Source organism: Pan paniscus, chromosome 9, assembly GCF_029289425.2.
Source record: "Pan paniscus chromosome 9, NHGRI_mPanPan1-v2.0_pri, whole genome shotgun sequence".
NCBI classification, from domain to species: Eukaryota; Metazoa; Chordata; class Mammalia; order Primates; family Hominidae; genus Pan; species Pan paniscus.
The window spans coordinates 58752801-58773380 of NC_073258.2; the positions used below are offsets into that span (position 1 = coordinate 58752801).

Below are 20580 nucleotides of genomic sequence, written 5' to 3' on the forward strand. Positions count from 1 at the left end.
ACAATGACAACAAAATTTATTTTACCATAAGTATATTCCAATGTAAGCATTTTTACCATAAGTATATCCCAATGTAAGTTTTTTTTTTTTTTTTTTTTTTAGAGACAGCAAGTGTCTTACTCTGTTGCCCAGGCTGGAGTGAGTGGCATGATCAATGCTAACTGCAGCCTTGAACTCCTGGGCTCAAGGGATCGTCCTGCCTCAGTCTCCTAAAAGGCTGGGATTACAGGTATGAACCCCCAGGCCTGCCTACTTCCTGTGTTTTATCTGTCAATGCTGAGAGGACAGCTAGATGTCGAGGACAGCCAGATTTCGAGGACAGCCAGATGTCAAGGGGGAAAGCAACTTGCTGGCTCACACAGCCAGCCAGGTCTATTGTGGAGCCCTAGTCGCAAACACATACACCCCAGCTTTCAAGTTTTTAAATATTTATTTAGTTAGTTATTTGTTTTTTGAGACAGTCTTGCTCTGTCACCCAGGCTGGAGTGCAGTGGTGCAGTTTCAGCTCACTGCAACCTCTGCCTCCCAGATTCAAGTGATTGTGCCTCAGCCTCCCTAGTAGCTGGGACTACATGTGCGCGCCTGCACTGCCCAGCTAATTTTTGTACTTTTAGCGGAAACGGGGTTTCCCCATATTGGCCAGGGTGGTCTCAAACTCCTGACCTCAAGTGATCCACCCACCTCGGCCTCCCAAAGTGCTGGGATTACAGGCGTGAGCCACCGTGCCCGGCTAGTTTTTTTTTTTTTTTTAAATTAGGTTGAATGCTTGTTGAGCTGGGTGCCTCACATCCCTTGTCTGTTATACAAAGAACTACTGATTATGGGTCTCTACGAGCAAAAATGGCAGAACACCTACAGGGTACAGGGGAGATGGGAGCAGGGATTAGGCTTCAGAATACTTCTCCAAATGAGGGTGATCAGGGCCCGACATTTCACTGCTCTAAGGCTCAGTATCTTAACTATCAAATGGGTACAATGGGGCACAAAGGGTTACTTTGAGGAATAACGGAGGTGAGCAATTTCCAAAAAGTTCATTCCTTTAAAAACTGCGGAGCACATTTTGTGTACATGCTGTTTTTATTGTTACTCATGAAGACGCGGGGGAAGCTTTGGTTGTGTAAAGCTGAGAACTGCACCCAAGCTTCCCCGTTCACCCCACCTACCAGGGGATTTGGGCTAAATTCCTGGCCTGGCCCACAAAGAAGACCAAGCGGTCAGTCCCATTCCGTCCCATCCTGATTTACAGGAACTCACACCAGCGATCAATCTTCCTTAATTTGTAACTGGGCAGTGTCCTGGGCCAGCCAATAGCTAAGACTGCCCCCCCCGCACCCCACCCTCCCTGACCCTGGGGGACTCTCTACTCAGTCTGCACTGGAGCTGCCTGGTGACCAGAAGTTTGGAGTAGGTTTGGTGCTGGGCAGGGGTGGGGAGTAGGGTGGAAAGCATGGAGTGAAGAGGTCTAGGGAGGGGGTCTCCTCACCCCCGCCTTCCTGCCCGCCTTGATCTCGGGGGTCTCTATAGGCTTGCTTCCACCTGGGACTTCTGCCTCCTCCTACCCCAGCCCCTCCTGCCTCAGGCCTGTTGTGCTCAGCCCCCCAGGACCTCCCCTCCCCCACGCCTCTGGCCTCATTGTTTGGTTAAAGCAGGACCCCCTCCCCCTCCCACCACCTCCCCTCCGACTGAACAGATGGACAGAGACCCGGGCCCACGGGGAGAGGAAGGGCCAGCCGGTGCCGGGAAAGGGAAGCGGTTTGGGGAAAACAAAACAGAGGGAGGAGCCAGGGAGAAGGTGGCCCCAGGAGGGAGGAGGAGGGAATTCGCTAAGAGGGACTGGGGCCTGGGACGGAATGGGGGCGGGCCCCGGGCGGGGTGGGGGCCCCTGGGCTCCCAGGCTGGGAGCTGGCTCCGAGGCTGGCTGGCTCCGCAGGTCCGCTGACGTCGCCGCCCAGATGGCCTCCAGGCTGACCCTGCTGACCCTCCTGCTGCTGCTGCTGGCTGGGGTATGTGGTCCCTTGTGGGATGGGGGACGGGGGTGGAGACGGGAGGCGGGATGGTGCGGGGTGCGGGCGGTGGCTGAGGATTAACCCTTCAGGCTCCGGGGAATGAGGAGAGCTCCTCTTGGGATCATCGAGTGTGATCCTTGCACACGCACTCGTAGATGGTGGAAAGAGCTCAGGACTCAGACAGATGCAAGTTCTAATCTTGGCGGGCCATGTAGGAGCTGCGCAGCGTGGTCCTGAGGAAGTCACTTTTCTCAGCCTACTCCTCCTGATTTATAAAATGTTGAATAAACAGATCCCACCCTGTCCACCAAGCAGGCTTGGCAGGAGGATCACATAGGGCAAGGAGATGGGAAGCATTTTGTGATATCAAAGCAAGAGTTTGTTGTAGAAAAGAGCTGTGGGGAGGAGGGGTTTGGCTGCTGTGACACAGACGGTGGTCCCAGGCTAGGGCCTGTGAAGACAGGGAAGAATGGTAGCAAACATACCTGGGTCTGGGTGGGGGTCAATAGCAGTGAGAGGTCCCAGTGGTCTGGGAGGTCATGGACTAGAAATAAGGCTAAGAAGTGCAGGATCCCAGGAGAAAGGTAGGTAGGGGTGTGTGTATGTGCATGTGTGTGTGTGTGCACGCGCAAGTTGGTATCACATACTCAGCAGATGATGTAGTTATGAGCAGGGAGTTTGGAATCAGAGACCTTGTTTTGACCCCTAGCTGTTTCTCCCATTTCTGTGAGACCCTGGACTAGTTAATATGTGTCGGTATGAGTTTCTCTACCTGTGAAATGGAGCTAATGCGTGGTTTCTCAGTGGAGGATCTGTTGACATTGGGGCTGGATAATTCATTGCTGAGGGGCTACCCTGTGCATTTTAGGATGTTTTGCAGTATATCTCTAGCCTCTACGCACTAGATTCCGGTAGCATCTTCCCTGCTGTCTCCCTGTGACAACCAAAAATGTCTCCGGACATTGCCAAATATCCCCTGGGAGTCAAAATTGTTTCAGAGCCGCTGGCCTATACTACTTCTCTCTCCCTCCCTTCCTGCCTCCCTTCTTTCCTCCTTCCCTTCGTTCCCTTCCTAATGTGTACTGTTTTTCCACACCCACTAATGGGTTGCAACCCACAGTTTAAAAATTTACTGTTCTAAATCAAGGAGCACAAGTTCAAATGTCTGTACTAGCCAAGCAAGTGAGTCAAACAGGTAGATATTTACAGGAAATTGCAAGAACATAGATAAATGACAACACTCAGCTTCACTGTTTGGAAAACAACTTCCTACAGGGCAGTAATTGGTCAGAGATTACAGAGTCCCGGACTATCCCTCATCTTCTGCAGAGCACATTCCTGTGCACCCCCACCCTCACCCTGTATTGCCCCTTCTCTGAGGAATTAGTGGTGGTGGTTCCAAGACAGATTGCTCATCCGCCGCACTGTCAGAAATTACTCTCTTGTACAGGACATTTTCCACATCCACACCTTCTCTTCCTGCTTTGAGTATTTTAGAGGACTGTGCCTCGTAGTAAGAAAAAAATGAAACTCAGTTTCTTGAACCACAGGATAGAGCCTCCTCAAATCCAAATGCTACCAGCTCCAGCTCCCAGGATCCAGAGAGTTTGCAAGACAGAGGCGAAGGGAAGGTCGCAACAACAGTTATCTCCAAGATGCTACTCGTTGAACCCATCCTGGAGGTTTCCAGCTTGCCGACAACCAACTCAACAACCAATTCAGCCACCAAAATAACAGCTAATACCACTGATGAACCCACCATACAACCCACCACCCAACCCACCATCCAACCCACCCAACCAACTACCCAGCTCCCAACAGATTCTCCTACCCAGCCCACTACTGGGTCCTTCTGCCCAGGACCTGTTACTCTCTGCTCTGACTTGGAGAGTCATTCAACAGAGGCCATGTTGGGGGATGCTTTGGTAGATTTCTCCCTGAAGCTCTACCACGCCTTCTCAGCAATGAAGAAGGTGGAGACCAACATGGCCTTTTCCCCATTCAGCATCGCCAGCCTCCTTACCCAGGTCCTGCTCGGTAAGACCCTGCTTGAATTCTCTCCAGGTCATTTGTTGGACACTCCCATAAGAGTCACCAATCCAGACACTTACAAAGCCATGCCTCTGGGAAGAAGCTGTAAAAATGGGCTATTATATATTGGGGGTGGGGTAGAGGGATGTATCTTTTCATTCTTGAACATTCCATCATTTCACAGTGATGTAATAGGCACGATTGCTTGTAAAACCCTGTGACTATACAAGAACATATAAAATAAGGTCGCAGCCACTAACCATGTTTCATGGCAAGGAGAGGTGATAAGAAAGATGAAATTAGGCGCAGTGGCTCACGCCTGTAATCCCAGCACTTTGGGAGGCCAAGGCGGGTGGATCACCTGTGGTCAGGAGTTCAAGACCAGCCTGGCCAACATGGTGAAACCCTGTCTCTACTAAAAATACAAAAATTATCAGGGAGTGGTGGTGCATGCCTGTAATCCCAGCTACTTGGGCAGCTGAGGCAGGAGAATCGCTTGAACCCAGGAGGTGGAGGTTGCAGTGAGCCAAGACCGCACCACTGCACTCCAGTCTGGGTGACAGAGCGAGACTCTGTCTCAAAAAAAAAAAAATCATCAGAGATAGACCTAGAGTAGATGTGGTTAGTACTGCCTTCTAGCTCTGTGACCTTGGGCAGATCACTTTAACCTCTCTGAGCCTTGAGTCCTCTTGTGTAAAATAGTGATGATGCTATCTACCTCAAAAGATTAAGAAGCAGAAAGCCAGGCCGGGTGCAGTGGTTCACACCTGTAATCCCAGCATTTTGGGAGGCCGAGGCGGGCAGATCACGAGGTCAGGAGTTTGAGACCAGCCTGACTAACATGGTGAAACCCCGTCTCTACTAAAAATAAAAAAAAATTAGCTAGGCATGGTGGTGCACACCTGTAACCCCAGCTACTCAGGAGGCTGAGGCAGGAGAATCACTTGAACACGGGAGGCAGAGGTTGCAGTGAGCCGAAATCATGCCACTGCACTCCAGCCTGGGAAGACTGAGCAAGACTCTGTCTCAAAAAAAAAAAAAACAAGCAGCCTAGTGTCTGACTTAGTGGGAGGTCAAAAAAATGTAAATCCTCTGCCATCTTGAGGGATTACTGTCAAGTCCCATTTGGCAATTACCCTAGGAATGGCACAAACAAATTACTACAAGCAGTGGGGACAGAGCTATTACTCCCCAGAGAGAATTCTAAAAAGGCTACAGAATCTTTCTTGGCTGGGCACGGTGACTCACACCTATAATCCTGGCACTTTGGGAGGCCAAGGCAGGAGTTCAAGACCAGCCTGGCCAACATGTTGAAACCCCATCTCTACTAAAAATGCAAAAATTAGCCAGGTGTAGTGATGCATGCTTATTGTCCCAGCTACTTGGGAGGCAGAGGTGGGAGGATTGCTTGAACCTGGAGATTCAAGTGAGCTGAGATTGCACCACTGCATTCCAGCCTGGGCAACAAAGCAAGACTCTGTCTCAAAAAAAAAAAAAAAAAGAGAGAGAGATTGAGAGAACACTTCCAGCTCACATGATCTGTGATCCCCTCCAAAGCAGGGAATACCCTCCATTCCAGCCTGGTCCCCAACCCTCATTCCCAAGGAAGGCCCCCGACTCATCCTGCAAGTATCTTTCATCTCTGCCCTTTGTTGCAGGGGCTGGGGAGAACACCAAAACAAACCTGGAGAGCATCCTCTCTTACCCCAAGGACTTCACCTGTGTCCACCAGGCCCTGAAGGGCTTCACGACCAAAGGTGTCACCTCAGTCTCTCAGATCTTCCACAGCCCAGGTGAGTGCCCAGGAATGGGCAGTGTCTGCAGAGGAGGGTCCTGAGAGGACTCTGAAGGGGGACCCAGGGCTGGGGAAAGAAAGGACAGAGGGAATGTTGGAGCTACAGTATCAGGGATGGACTGCAGAGCAGGTGAAGACCTTGGCAGGAGCATTAGGTCACTCCAGGAACTAGACTGTTCTTCTAGTGAGACCTTAGACAAGTCTCTGGCATTCATCAACTGCTTTAGAATAAAAATAACCGGGCAGGTACGGTAAAATAGTGATGATGCTATCTACCTCAAAAGATTAAGAAGCAGAAAGCCAGGCTGGGCGCGGTGGCTCACACCTGTAATCCCAGCACTTTGGGAGGCCGAGGCAGGTGGATCACGAGGTCAGGGGTTCGAGACCAGCCTGACCAACATGGTGAAACCCTGTCTCTACTAAAAATACAAAAATTAGCTGGGCATGGTGGCGGGCACCTGTAATCCCAGCTATTCAGGAGGCTGAGGCAGGAGAATTGCTTGAACCTGGGAGGCGGAGGTTGCAGTGAGCCAAGATGACGCCACTGCACTCCAGCCTGGGCGACAGAGCGAGACTCCGTCTCAAAAAAAAAAACAAAAACAAAACAAAACAAAAAAAACAAACAAAGAAGCAGAAAGCCGGGCCGGGCATGGTGGCTCTCATCTGTAAGTTCAAGGAGTTGAAGGTATGCTAGGACTTTGGGAGGCCAAGGCCTTCAAGACCAGCCTGGGCAGCATGGCGAAACCTGTCTCCATTAAAAAAAAAAAAAGTTGGGGGTACGGCTGGGCATGGTGGCTCACACCTGCAATCCCAGCACTTTGGGAGGCTGAGGTGGGTGGAACACCTGAGGTCAGGAGTTCAAGACCAGCCTGGCCAACATGGCAAAACCCTGTCTCTATTAAAAACACAAAAATTAGCCTGGCATGGTGGCAGGCGCCTATAATCCCAACTACTCAGGAGGCTGAGGCAGGAGAATCGCTTGAACCCAAGAGAGTGAAGGTTGCAGTGAGCTGAGATCATGCCACTTCACTCCAGCCTGGGTGAAACAGCAAAACTCTGTCTCAAAAAAAAAAAAAGGAAGAAAGAAAAAAGGCCAGGCGCGGTGACTCACGCCTGTAATCGCAACACTTTGGCAGGCCGAGGCAGGCGATTCACAAGGTCAGGAGTTCGAGACCAGTCTGGCTAACTAACATAGTGAAACTCCGTCTCTACTGAAAATACAAGAAATTACCCGGGCATGGTGGTGTGCACCTGTAATCCCAGCTACTCAGGAGGCTGAGGCAGGAGAATCGCTTGAACCTGGGAAGCAGAGGCTGCAGTGAGCCGAGATCGCGCCACTGCACTCCAGCCTGGACGACAGAGCAAGACTCTGTCTCAAAAAAAAAGAGGCCGGGCGCGGTGGCTCATGCCTGTAATCCCAGCACTTTGGGAGGCTGAGGCTGGCGGACCACAAGGTCAGAAGATCGAGACCATCCTGGCTAACAAGGTGAAACCCTGTCTCTGCCAAAAAAATACAAAAATTAGCCGGGCATGGTGGCAGGCGCCTGTGGTCCCAACTACTTGGGAGGCTGAGGCAGGAGAATGGCATGAACCCGGGAGGCGGAGCTTGCAATGAGCCGAGATTGCGCCACTGCACTCCAGCCTGGGCAACAGAGCGAGACACCATCTCAAAAAAAAAAAAAAATGGGGCGGGCGGGCGGGCGGGCCAGGCGCGGTGTCTCACACCTGTAATCCCAGCACTTTGGGAGGCTGAGGTGGGCGGATCACTTGAAGTCAGGAGTTCAAGACCAGCCTGGCCAACACCAGGAAACCCTGTCTCTGTTAAAAATACAAAAATTAGCCAGGTGTGGTGGCATGCGCCTGTAGTCCCAGCAGGAGAATAACTTCAACCTGGGAGACAGAGGTTGCAGTCAGCTGAGATCGCACCACTGCATTCCAGCCTGGGTGACAGACCGAGACTCTGTCTCAAAAAAAAAAAAAAGAAGAAGAATACCCATATGCATTCATTAATATATAGGGCTAGAGGGCTAGAGAGCTATAGACATAAAATAGACGAAAAATTTTTTTGCTCATTTTTGGGTCAAAGGAGTCTTGGGACTCTAATTCTTTTAATTTTTGTGTTATGTGAATTTGTTATCATTTACATGTATTATGTTATTAAGTAGGTAATAATGATAATACTAATAATAAACTTACAAAACGATCCAATGTAGTTGTTTTCAGACTTTGTTCCTCGGAGCCCTAGGACTTTGCAAAGCTGTTTCTGGAGTCATGGTGGGAGTGGGGTGTGGGGAGCCTGAGCAGTGGGGAAGGGTTCACCACTTCCTGTGAGAGGGAAACGGACCAGCTGGGCTCTGAGCTCCCCACCCAGCCTCAGCCAGGGTCCATTTTATATTGTGGGCTTCAGACATGCCTTTGTTTGAAAGCAGTTCTGCTGCTTTAAAATGTTTGATAACCATTGAACTAATCTACCCACCTCCCTTTTTTAAAAAAAAAAGGAAAACTTTTTTTTAAGCTGTTTTTTTTGTTTTTTGTTTTTTTTTTAAACTGTAAAAACAATACTTAGGTCTGGCTCAGTGTGCCTGTAATTCCAACACTGAGAGGCTGAGGTAGGAGGATTGCTTGAGGCTAGAATTTCGAGACTAGCCTCTGGGCAACATAGATAGACCTCATCTCTACAAAAAATTTTAAAAATTATCCGGGTGTGGTACGTGCCTGTAGTTCCAGCTATGAAGGACTGAGACGGGAGGATTGCTTGAGCCAAGGAATTCGAAGTTAGAGTGAGCTATGTTTATGCCTCTGTACTCTAGGTTGGGTGACAGAGTAGGACCCTGTCTCTAAAAAAAAAAAAAATTTAATTTAAATTTAAAAAACTCACCTGTCACCCCATCATCTGAAAAACACCCTCTTTCAGATGTGGGAAAAACATGGCTCAGAGGTGTTCAAGAAATGTTGCATTTATTTATTACTTACGAAGCTGTAAGTCAGCTTTATCCGCTGTCTTGCTAGGTTGGTGAAAAATACGTAACAGCATTCAATATTAGGGCTTCTATCCCCATCTAGCTGCACCCTGGAGCTGTGCCAAGCAAGGTTCTTGGTCTTATGTTGTACTTAGGCATCAGCAAAGCCTGGGAAAATATCTTTTTTTTTTTTTTTTGAGACAGAATCTCGCTCTGTCGCCCAGGCTGGAATGCAGTGGCACCATCTCAGCTCACTGCAACCTCCGTCTCCCAGATTCAAGTGATTCTCCTGCCTCAGCCTCCCGAATAGCTGGGATTACAGGCTGGTCTTGAACTCCTGGCCTCCAGTGATCCACCCACCTTGGCCTCCCAAAGTGCTGAGATTACAGGTGTGAGCCACCATGCCCAGCTGGGGAAAATATCTTTAATCTACTTAGTCCTAGAAAAATTATCTTTCAAGTGCTTTTTTTTTTTTTTTCCCCAGTGGAATGAAGGCTTTTGCAGAGCAAAAGCCAGGAAGTTTTGTCACAAACTTCCACCAAGGCCAGGAAGCAGAGTCTATTCCGTGCCAAAATTAAGGGAAGAAAAGAGGGAAAATCTAGGCAAATGGAATTTAATATCTCAAAAAGATTATCTTGCCGAGCCATAGTCACATAGCAAGCTGAGGCAGTGGAGGCTTGGGGCTACTTCTCTTGTTCTTGGTTCTGGGTTTGCCTTCTTTGGGCCTTATTTACCGCATCTGTAAGAGGAGTGGGCTGGACCGCGCTCCACCATGCCGTATTCACTAAGTGAGCAGATAGAACCATAGAAAGCATGCTCACTCTCAAATCTTGCTCATGGAAAGAACGATGTGTTCAGGACTCATGCCTCCCTTTCTCAACATACCCCCAGACCTGGCCATAAGGGACACCTTTGTGAATGCCTCTCGGACCCTGTACAGCAGCAGCCCCAGAGTCCTAAGCAACAACAGTGATGCCAACTTGGAGCTCATCAACACCTGGGTGGCCAAGAACACCAACAACAAGATCAGCCGGCTGCTAGACAGCCTGCCCTCCGATACCCGCCTTGTCCTCCTCAATGCTATCTACCTGAGTGGTAAGGGCGCCCTTAGCCAGTTAGTCTTCCCATTCTGGGTCCTTCTTCCCCTCCTGGCTTCAAAGCCCACTTAACCCCAAGTTCTACAATCGGATCTCAATGTCCCTGCGCTACTCTTTGCTAACAAGGCTTTTAGCTCCTCTTCATCCTTTTCCTACCTGCATTAGAGCAACCCTCCCACCTCTTCCCTCTAGCCAAGTGGAAGACAACATTTGATCCCAAGAAAACCAGAATGGAACCCTTTCACTTCAAAAACTCAGTTATAAAAGTGCCCATGATGAATAGCAAGAAGTACCCTGTGGCCCATTTCATTGACCAAACTTTGAAAGCCAAGGTAAGTTCTTAACCTTTCCTTCTCCTGTTTGAAACCTACTTGAGTCTCCTGACTTTTTTTCTGCTGTAGTCCCATCATTTTGGGGTACATGCTTACAAATTCATCATTTCTACTCCTTCCATCTGTATTTCCACCCTATCTTTTCTCCTTCTCCTTTCTCTAGCCTTGGCCAGGGCAGACATTGTATATTTTAGGCTGGAAACAGGATTCTCAAGTTTCTTCATGCATCTCTACTATATTGAATGGCAAAATGTGAGTCGTGTTCCTATTCTACACATCTGTTTCTTTTTCCAGTCAACTCATCAGAAGACCCTGGTGGCTTAGCAAGTCCTGTGTGTATGTGGGTACCTGTGTACAGCATACATATACGTGTGTAGACGTGTATAAGTATATCCTTGTATATGCATATATGTGGTAAGTGCATGTGTGCACATGAGTTAAATGGCTTAAGTGCATTAGCAGAAATTGAACAATTTAGTTTGATGAGTAGGGAGGGAGAGAAGACAGAATATGGAGCCCAGAGGATCCCAACTGGCAAGCTGTCTCATCCCCAGTTACCAGATATTTCCACCTTTTTAGGATGGCAAAACACAGACCTATGAGATAGAAAACAGTAAGAGACAATGTCTCAGTACCTGGCTGAGAAACAAAGGCTCTGTTCTTGGAACATGCTAGGCTTGGTTCCACATTGGGAGCTTTCCTTAGCTTTTGTTTTTGCCTGTATCCCTCTTCACTCAGATCCTCACATAGCTTGTTCCTTCTTGTCATTTGGGTGTCAGCTCAGAGGTCACCTTGGTGGAGAAGTCTTCTCCCCATTAAAGCAGCCTCCTCCTCACCCTGTAATATCACTGCTGTTTTATTATATTCATTATACTCATCACCATCTGAAATTATGTCATTTATTTGCTTATTTGCTTAGGATATTGTCTGTCTCCCTAAGATACTGTCTCTCTACTTGAATACAGGAACCTGTCTTGTTTCCTTCTGTATCTGTAGTGCCTAAAACAATGCCACCTATCATAGGTGCTCATTCAGTGTTTGCTGAATAAATGAATGAATGAAATAGAGGGTGCCAAAGAGAGCTACTCAGTAAAAGTGGCTGGAAGACTTCATAGAGGAGGGTTTTTTTCGAGACAGGGTCTCACTCTGTCACTCAAGCTGGAGTGCATTGACATGATCTCAGCTCACTGCAATCTCCGCCTCCCGAGTTCAAGCAGTTCTCCTGCCTCAGCCTCCCAAGTAGCTGGGACTACAGGTGCCCGCCACCACACCTGGCTAATTTTTGTATTTTTAGTAGAGATGGGGTTTCACCACGTTAGCCAAGCTGGTCTCGAACTCCTGACCTCAAGTGATCCACACCCTCAGCCTCCCAAAGGGCTGGGATTACAGGCATGAGCCACAGCGCCCAGCTGAGGAGGTTATTTTTGACCATTCTTTGCTCACTTATTTATCCACTCATGGACTTATCCACCCATCTATCCATCCCTATCTAATGTATTTGACCATTCATGACTCATTTAGCAGAACCAGGACAGCCTATATAAGGCACAGAAGAGTGAATATATGTGACAGGTCCAGGGCATTGTTCAAATTCAAGATACATTGGGGGAGGTATAAATATGAGATTTTTTTCAAATCAATTGGAATGGCTATTTAATCAAAGCCATAGATGTTAGGTAGAAAGTAGGAATTAAGAACTTAACAAGTTAGGTTTAAATGTAACTATTCGAATTATAAGAACAAGTATTTCCTCTCTAAAAATGTTTTTAAAGTTTCACACAACCTCTAAACCAAAAATCATTGTAAAAATCCCTTGGGAGTAGACTGGTGTAACCATTGAGGTGAGGTGATAGGTTAAGGTGAGCATTCTGGACATATAATATCAATAATAAATATTCAAATACAAAGGAGGTATAATATGAAGAGTAATTTCTATCTCCCCAAGCCAATATGAGTTTTGTTTGTTTGTTTGTTTTTCTTTTGAGATAAAGTCTCATTCTGTTGCCCAGGCTGGAGTGCAGTGGCACAATCCCAGCTCTCTGCAACCTCTGCCTCCCAGGTTCAAGCGATTCTCCTGCCTTAGCCTCCCCAGTAGCTGGGATTATAGGCGCCTGCCACCACTCCCAGCTAATTTTTGTATTTTTAGTAGAGATGGGGTTTCACCATGTTGGCCAGGCTGGTCATGAACTCCTGACCTCAAGTGCTTGTCCCTCTTCGGCCTCCTAAACTGATGGCATTACAGGCGTGAGCCACTGCACCCAGCCTGAGTTTTTGTTTTTTTTTTTTTAAGCCAAAGGTGGAGGAGTAGTTTTGTGCACAAAAGCCACTATTTAGAGTTCCTTAGGTTTTAAACAGATAATTAATTTAATGTACTAACAAATGCAAAATTAAAATTTTACTTATGCCTTTTAATTTTAAGCTGAACTTGCTACATTAAGAGTAGGGTGATTTGGCTGGGCGCAGTGGCTCATGCCTATAATCCCAGCACTTTAGGAGGCTGAGGCAGGTGGATCACTTGAAGCTAAGAGTTTGAGACCAGCCTGGCCAACATGGTGGAACTCTGTCTCTACTAAAAATACAAAAATTAGCCAGGCATGGTGGCACATGTCTGTAATCCCAGCTACTCAGGATGCTAAGGCACAGAATCACTTGAACCTGGGAGGCAGAGGTTACAGTGAGCCAAAATCGCGCCACTGCACTCCAACCTGGGCAACACAGCAAGACTCTGTCTCAAAACACAAAAAAAGAATAGGCTGGGTACAGTGGCTCACGCCTGTAATCCCAGCACTTTGGGAGGCCGAGGCAGGTGAATCACCTGAGGTCAGGAGTTCGAGACCAGCTTGGCCAACATTGTGAAACCCCATCTCCATTAAAAATACAAAAAATAAGCCGGGTGTGATGGTGCACGCCTGTAATCCCAGATACTCGGGAGGCTGGGACAGGAGAATCGCCTGAACCCGGGAGGCGAAGGTTGCAATGAGCCGAGATCATGCCACTGCATTCCAGCCTGAGCGACAGAGTGAGACCTTGTCTCAGAAAAAAAAAAATAGGGTGATTTTTATATAAAAACACTCTCATTTGTTCTTGAATTAATTGCCATATTGAACAGATTAAACTCCTTTAAACCATTTTTTCTATCTACAAACATAATTAGTATTCCCATAAGCATTTTAAGCTCCCTTTAAAAATTTAATATGCTCGATTTTCTTTTTTCTTTTATTTATTTATGTAGTTTTACCAGACAGGGTCTTACTCTATCACCCAGTCTGGAGTACAGTGACACAATCCTCGCTTACTGTAACCTCAAGCTCCTTGGGATGAAGCAGTCCTCCCACCCTAGCCTCTTAAGTAGCTGAGATTCCAGGCATGAGCCACCTCACCCAGCTGATTTTCTTTTTAAACACATCTAATACCTGACAGGTCGTAATTACGACTGTGCTTGGCCATATCATCCTAACACCTAAAGCTCACTTGTAAACTGAAAATTAAATTTGAAGGGTGAATTAACTTCTAGCCAACATTCCAATATCATTCTCACACTTAATGAAATTATCCTACAACTTTGCTTAAAAGCATAAAACTAGCATGTCAGAGTCTCTTAAAAATTACAATCACTATTTTAAATAACAAACATACAGGTTACCCTGAACTTAACACCTGGTTTTAACATGATGAAGTTGGTTTCTTTTGTCATTCCTATACTAAATTCTAAATCTTCCTGGCACTTAAGGATATTTACCCAAGGAAGGGGGTGAGATTTACCAGCTCAGGTACACCGAGGTTACTGGCTTGAAAATTCAAGACCACAGCATGGTAAATTTTTCTTCAGAGATTCAAGGTTCATGCATAGGACTTGAAGGGCACATGCTACTCAAATGAGTATATCCAACTTGAGTCCTATGTCAACAGGGACCCCATGTCCACTCTCTTCAGTCGAAATTGGCTTACAATCTACTTCTTCTGGGCTATTCGGGTTCCAACAATTGATTGCTTTCAGTTAATTTCTTTATTGCCCAGTTGAATTCTGCATTCTTCTAGATTCTTTTTGTTCCTTCAGCCTCAATCATAATACCATTTAATGACAGTCTCATATCCTATTAGACTAGGGTTTCTCAGCCTTGGCGCTATTGACATATTGGGTCAGATAATTCTTTGTCCTGTGCATTGTAGAATTTAGCATCATCCTTAGCTTCTACTCACTAGAAGCCAGTAGCACTGTGTGCACATCCTCCTTGCCCCCTGCCAGCTATGACAACCAAAATGTCTCCAGACATTACCAAATGTCCACTGAGAGGCAAATTCACTCCGAGTTGACAACCCCTGTATTAAACCCAGGGGCCCTGCACTTCTTACATACTTTTGTCTGGTCACCAGTTGAAAGTCCTTCTTCTTTTTTTTTTTTCTCTTTTTGAGATGGAGTCTCGCTCTGTCACCAGGCTGGAGTGCAGTGGCATGATCTCGGCTCACTGCAGCCTCCACCTCCCGGGTTCAAGCAATTCTCCTGCCTCAGCCTCCTGAGTAGCTGGGATTACAGGCACGTGCCACCACCCAGCTAATTTTTGTATTTTTAGTAGAGGTGGGGTTTCATCATGGTGGCCAGGATGGTCTCAATCTCTTGACCTCGTGATCCGCCCACCTCGGCCTCCCAAAGTGCTGGGATTACAGGTGTGAGCCACCGTGCATGACCAAAAGTCCTTCTAATAGCAAAGTGGAAAGGTAGGCTGTGAACAATCTTGAATGCCATACTAAGATTTGTACCTATTCTCATAGGCAGTGAAGAGCCATCAATAGTTTTTACAGAGGCTGACCTGATAACTCCGGCGGTTCAATGTGCATGCTATATACTATATGCACAACACATTTGGAAGGAAGGGAACAGCGCTCAGAGAAATCAAATCGCTTGCCCATATTACATAGCTCGTCAGTGGTGGAGTCGGGGTATAATCAGAAACTCATGCTCCTTCCTCTACCTCTCCCCAGCACAGAGCTGGATCAGCACTGTTCACCCAGCTGGTATCCCCATTTCATGGTAAAGCCTGGAAGCCTAGGTCTGACTGATGCTTGTTGAAATACAGACTGTGGGAGCAGACTGCAGGACAGCCTTGTGACAGAGCGGGGGGCCAGGAGAGAGATGCGGTAGGAAGACTGTTAAGGTGCATCTCTTATTTTCTAGGTGGGGCAGCTGCAGCTCTCCCACAATCTGAGTTTGGTGATCCTGGTACCCCAGAACCTGAAACATCGTCTTGAAGACATGGAACAGGCTCTCAGCCCTTCTGTTTTCAAGGCCATCATGAAGAAACTGGAGATGTCCAAGTTCCAGCCCACTCTCCTAACACTACCCCGCATCAAAGTGACGACCAGCCAGGATATGCTGTCAATCATGGAGAAATTGGGTGAGCTCTGGCAGCTTAGGGTTACTCCCAGGCCATCAGAGGAGAAAGGGGGGATCCCTAAGATGTAGTTAGCATTCTCTAGAGTATTTTTTACATCCATAATCTCAGTTTGTCCTGCAACCCTGCAAGTTAGAGGGGTAGGTGCTATTATCCCATTGGATCATTGTGGAAATGGAGGCTCAGAAGCTTTATGTGACTTACCCAAAGATTCCATGATTTACCCTTGAGCTAGTCAGAGGCAAACCAGAACACCGACCCAGGTCTCCAGCTCTCCTGAGTTTTTTCTATGGTTCCTTGTGACATAGGCAGTGGAACAGTGGGACAGGTAACCGAGGTGAATTATGGATGCTCCTTCCCCAGACACATTTCAAAACAGTCAGCCACACCGTGGAATATGCAAGAAGCTATCTGGAAGTGCAGATCTGGAGGCTTCTGAGTTTACGAGAGGCAACAGAGACTCCATTTTCTTTTTTTTTTTTTTTTTTTTTTGAGACGGAGTCTCGCTCTGTCACCCAGGACAGGCTGGAGTGCAGTGGTGCGATCTCTGCTCACTGCAAGATCCGCCTCCCAGATTCACGCCATGCCATTCTCTCGCCTCAGCCTCCCGAGTAGCTGAGACTACAGGTGCCCGCCACCACGCCCAGCTAATTTTGTTTTTGTATTTTTAGTAGAGACAGGGTTTCACTGTGTTAACCAGGATGGTCTCAATCTCCGGACCTTGTGATCCACCTGCCTCGGCCTCCCAAAGTGCTGGGATTACAGGCGTGAGTTACCGCGCCCAGCCCAGAGACTCCATTTTCTAACCTTTGTTTTTTTGTTTGTTTGTTTGTTTGTTTGTTTTTGAGACGGAGCCTCACTCTGTCACCCAGGCTGGAGTGCAGTGGCATGATCTTGGGTCACTGCAACCTCCGCCTCCTGGGTTCAAGTGATTCTCCTACCTCAGCCTCCCAAGTAGCTGGGATTACAGGCACCTACCACCATGCCCAGCTAATTTTTTTGTATTTTTAGTAGAGATGGGGTTTCACCATGTTGGTCAGGCTGGTCTTGAACTCCTGGCCTCAAGTGATACACCCACCTCGGCTTCCCAAAGTGCTGGGATTACAGATGTGAGCCACTGTGCCCAGCCTCATTTTCTAACCTTTGATCTCATGTCCAGCCCTGTCACTTCATTTCTTGTTAGAGAACTTGACCGCCTAACACATGATTCCATTTCCTTGTATATGTCATCTGTATAGGAAGAAAACCTCTTTTTTATTTTCATTCAACACTTCTGGCCACCAAACAGGTGTGGGAGTGTTTTCTAAGCAATTCTCCAGTTATCTGGGGACACCAACTGGGTGTCCTACAATTGAATCCAATTCTAACACTCTACCTGGAAATAACATCAGATCCCGTGCAGTTTAAGTGCTCAGCCCCAGCAAATTTCCCCCCGTTTCCAATGTCAGTTACAAGACTGGGTTGTCACCTGTGCATCAGACCAACCAGCTATAATTTGGAGATTCCCACAACTCCCTGCTAGGGTTTCATCATTTGCTAGAATAGCTGACAAAACTCAGGAGACACTTACATTTACTGGTTTATTATATAAAGGATTAAGTAAAGGATACAGATGAACAGCCAGTTGAAGAGATACATAGGGCAAAATCTGGAAGGGTCCTGGGCCCAGCAGCATCTATCCTGTGGAGTTCTGTTTGCTACCTTCCTGACACATGTATGTGTTCACCAACCAGAAACTCTCAGAACCCTGTACTTTAGGAGAAGTCATCATGTAGGCATGATTGATTATTACCCAATCTCCAGCTCCTCTCTCTCCCCAGAGGATGGAGAGAGGGGCTGAAAGTTCCAAGCTTCTAATCACACTTGGTCTTCCTGGTGACCAGCCCCAATCCAGGAGCCAGCAGGAGTAGCCTCATTAGCACAAAAGGCATTCCTGTGACCCAGGAAATTCCAAGGGATCTAGTAGCTCTGTGTCAGGAACTGGGATCGGAGACCAAATATTAGATGGTCTAATATTTGGAGCTAAAGATGCTCCTGTAGCATATTTTCCCATTATTTCACAGCATCATAGCATTGCATATAACCTCATTTTTTCATATATGACCTATCTCTGATCTATTACCTCACTTCCAAGGTCCTGGGAGACAAGGAGGCAGTGACATCATTTTTCAGGGTTGTTTTAGGGATGAGGGGCAAGGCCTCTCACCTTGAGAGAGAGTGGCAGTGTTGGGCCCACTAATAGAGGATCCCACGAACTGGCAGAGGGTACAGTATGTAATCTGGCAAACAAGGGAAGAGGAAGAGAGCACTGGGACTCAGGATGAACCCAGAGAATTCAGGACAAAGGTCTCCATCAGCTGAGGGTATCATGCTGGCCTCTGACTCTGCTTTTCTCTGGTTTTGCCCTAGAATTCTTCGATTTTTCTTATGACCTTAACCTGTGTGGGCTGACAGAGGACCCAGATCTTCAGGTTTCTGCGATGCAGCACCAGACAGTGCTGGAACTGACAGAGACTGGGGTGGAGGCGGCTGCAGCCTCCGCCATCTCTGTGGCCCGCACCCTGCTGATCTTTGAAGTGCAGCAGCCCTTCCTCTTCATGCTCTGGGACCAGCAGCACAAGTTCCCTGTCTTCATGGGGCGAGTATATGACCCTAGGGCCTGAGACCTGCAGGATCAGGTTAGGGCGAGCGCTACCTCTCCAGCCTCAGCTCTCAGTTGCAGCCCTGCTGCTGCCTGCCTGGACTTGGCCCCTGCCACCTCCTGCCTCAGGTGTCCGCTATCCACCAAAAGGGCTCCCTGAGGGTCTGGGCAAGGGACCTGCTTCTATTAGCCCTTCTCCATGGCCCTGCCATGCTCTCCAAACCACTTTTTGCAGCTTTCTCTAGTTCAAGTTCACCAGACTCTATAAATAAAACCTGACAGACCATGACTTTCTCTGCTTTGCCTTTGTTTTTTTTTTATTTTTTATTTTTTATTTTTTTTAGGCAGGGTCTCAATCTGTCACCCAGGCTAGAGTACAGTGGTGAGATCATGGTTCACTGCAGCCTTAACCTCCTGAGCTCAAACAATCCTCCCATCTCAGCCTCCTATGTAGGTGGGACCACATGGGCTTGCCACCATGCCCAGCTAATTTTTAAATTTTTTGTAAAGACAGGGTCTTACTATGTTGCCTAGGCTGGTCTCCAACTCCTGGGCTCAAGCAATCATCCTAACACAGCCTCCCGAAGTGCTGGGATTGTAGGCACACCATACCTCTCCTTTGCCTTTGAATATCAGCTGCTTCAATACTAAAGGACAAGAGCGCCCATGGTTCCTGTATCAGCCAGCTATTGCTGTATAGTAAGTCACGTTAAACTTAGTGGCTTCAAACAGCAACCCTTTGTTATTTTATGTAAGTTTCAGAGTTGACTAGGTGTTTTGCTGATCTGGGCTGAACCTGGCTGATCTTCCCTGGGCTCATTCATACATCTGTAAGGTATAGTTGTTGGGTTGGTTAGGGGATGACTGGTCTTCTGTGGCCTCAGCCACGACACCAGGACAACTTGGCTCTTCTACATGTCTTGTATGTCCTTCCAACAGGCTAGTCTGTAATGGAAAAGAGTCAAACAGGCAGTCTCTTTTTGTTTACCATTGTCCTGCAGCCAAAGCAAATCACAGGACCAAACCTAGAGTTAGACTGGAAAAGCACTACAAAGTGACAGGGCAAAGAGACGTTAATTGGGGACTATTCATGCAGTCCATTTCTCACAGCCCCTATCTTGCTTATTTGTCTGCAACAACTCTGACAACAATAATGACAGTAGCTAACGTTGGGAACATAGACAGGCAGTCTGCTAAGAGTTTTGCAGGCATTTAATCTTCACAATAAATTTATATGGTAAATTCAGAGAGGCTAAGTCTTGTTCAAAGTCCTGTAGTTAGGAAATGATGAAACTGAGATTTAATAGCACCTCTTATGACTCTTTTTTTTTTTTTGAGACCAAGTTTCACTTTTGTTGCCAAGGCTTGAGTATAATAGCACAATCTCGGCTCACTGTAACCTCTGCCTCCCGGGTTCAAGTGATTCTCCTGCCTCAGCCTCCCAAGTAGCTGGGATTACAAGCATGCACTACCACACCTGGCTAATTTTGTATTTTTAGTAGAGACAGGTTTTCTTTTTTTTTTTTTTTTTCCGAGATGGAGTCTTGCTTTGTCGGCCAGGCTGGAGTGCAGTGGTGCAATCTTGGCTTACTCAACCTCCACCTCCCGGGTTCAAGTAGTTCTCCTGCCTCAGCCTCCCAAGTAGCTGGGATTACAGGTGTGAGCCACTGTGCCCGGCCTAGTGAAAACAATCTTCTTTACTCAGTCTACCAGCTCAAATACCAGTCTCTTCAGGAAACAACCTCACAGACACACCCAGAAATGATATCTTACCAGTTGTCTGGGCATCCCTTAGCCCAGTAAAATTGACACATAAATTTAACCACCCCACACCTTCCCTTCTCAGTTTCCCAAAGTCAATCTCTCAGGCAGCTGGGAAGACCCCAAATTCCTGTCTGGGTGGGTCCTGCTTTGATTCTTATGTGAGGAACTGTTGAAAGCAAAGGCACCCCCCAAATTCAGGAAGATTCCCCTCTCCTTGGGGAGATCCTGACACGATGAAGGTGGTGCTCAGCACCAACCTGAATTGTGAACCAACAAAGTCAGGAGGTGGAAGGTGATTCTGACCCCTGTGGGGGTCAAATCTCTTTGACCCTTCCAATCATGCTGAGCCCAGTAATGTTCCCGTTTGTGAAATGATGAAGCCAAAACTCAGAGAGGTTAAGTAACTATCCAAAGGTCAGAGTGCTGCAAATCGATCCCACATTATCCAAATTCAAGTGTAGTAGATAACTTATTTGGGCAGGCTTATTTCCTTTCTGCCCAAACTTGACTGTAACTTAAATCTGTGTCTTCTTACTCCCTGCACCATGTGACCCTACAGAGCTT

General features: G+C 47.3%; 1 protein-coding gene across 2 annotated transcripts; it reads left to right on the plus strand.

Moving 5' to 3' along the window:
* The first annotated feature begins 1274 nt into the window (after positions 1–1274).
* SERPING1 (serpin family G member 1) lies at positions 1275–18541 on the plus strand. 2 transcript variants are annotated; one of them, XM_003826423.6, is made up of 8 exons: positions 1275–1404; positions 1931–2003; positions 3557–4043; positions 5696–5830; positions 9684–9887; positions 10082–10221; positions 15395–15614; positions 18021–18541. In XM_003826423.6, exons 2-8 carry the CDS (start codon positions 1953–1955, stop codon positions 18272–18274), a joined length of 1491 nt encoding a protein of 496 aa, XP_003826471.1. In that variant the 5' UTR covers positions 1275–1404; positions 1931–1952; the 3' UTR covers positions 18275–18541. The 2 variants fall into 2 exon arrangements, with proteins under 2 accessions (XP_003826471.1, XP_034788541.1); XM_034932650.4 differs by lacking the exon at positions 1275–1404 and having other exon boundaries at positions 1801–2003.
* The last annotated feature ends 2039 nt before the right edge of the window (positions 18542–20580 follow it).

Bases quoted from the DNA above. Each gene is read 5' to 3' on its own strand.
- SERPING1 (XM_034932650.4), top strand. From the start codon at position 1,851: ATGGGGGCGGGCCCCGGGCGGGGTGGGGGCCCCTGGGCTCCCAGGCTG. The intron at 4,044-5,695 runs GTAAGACCCTGC...CCTTTGTTGCAG, and splicing joins CCTTACCCAGGTCCTGCTCG to GGGCTGGGGAGAACACCAAA. The intron at 9,888-10,081 runs GTAAGGGCGCCC...TCTTCCCTCTAG, and splicing joins CAATGCTATCTACCTGAGTG to CCAAGTGGAAGACAACATTT.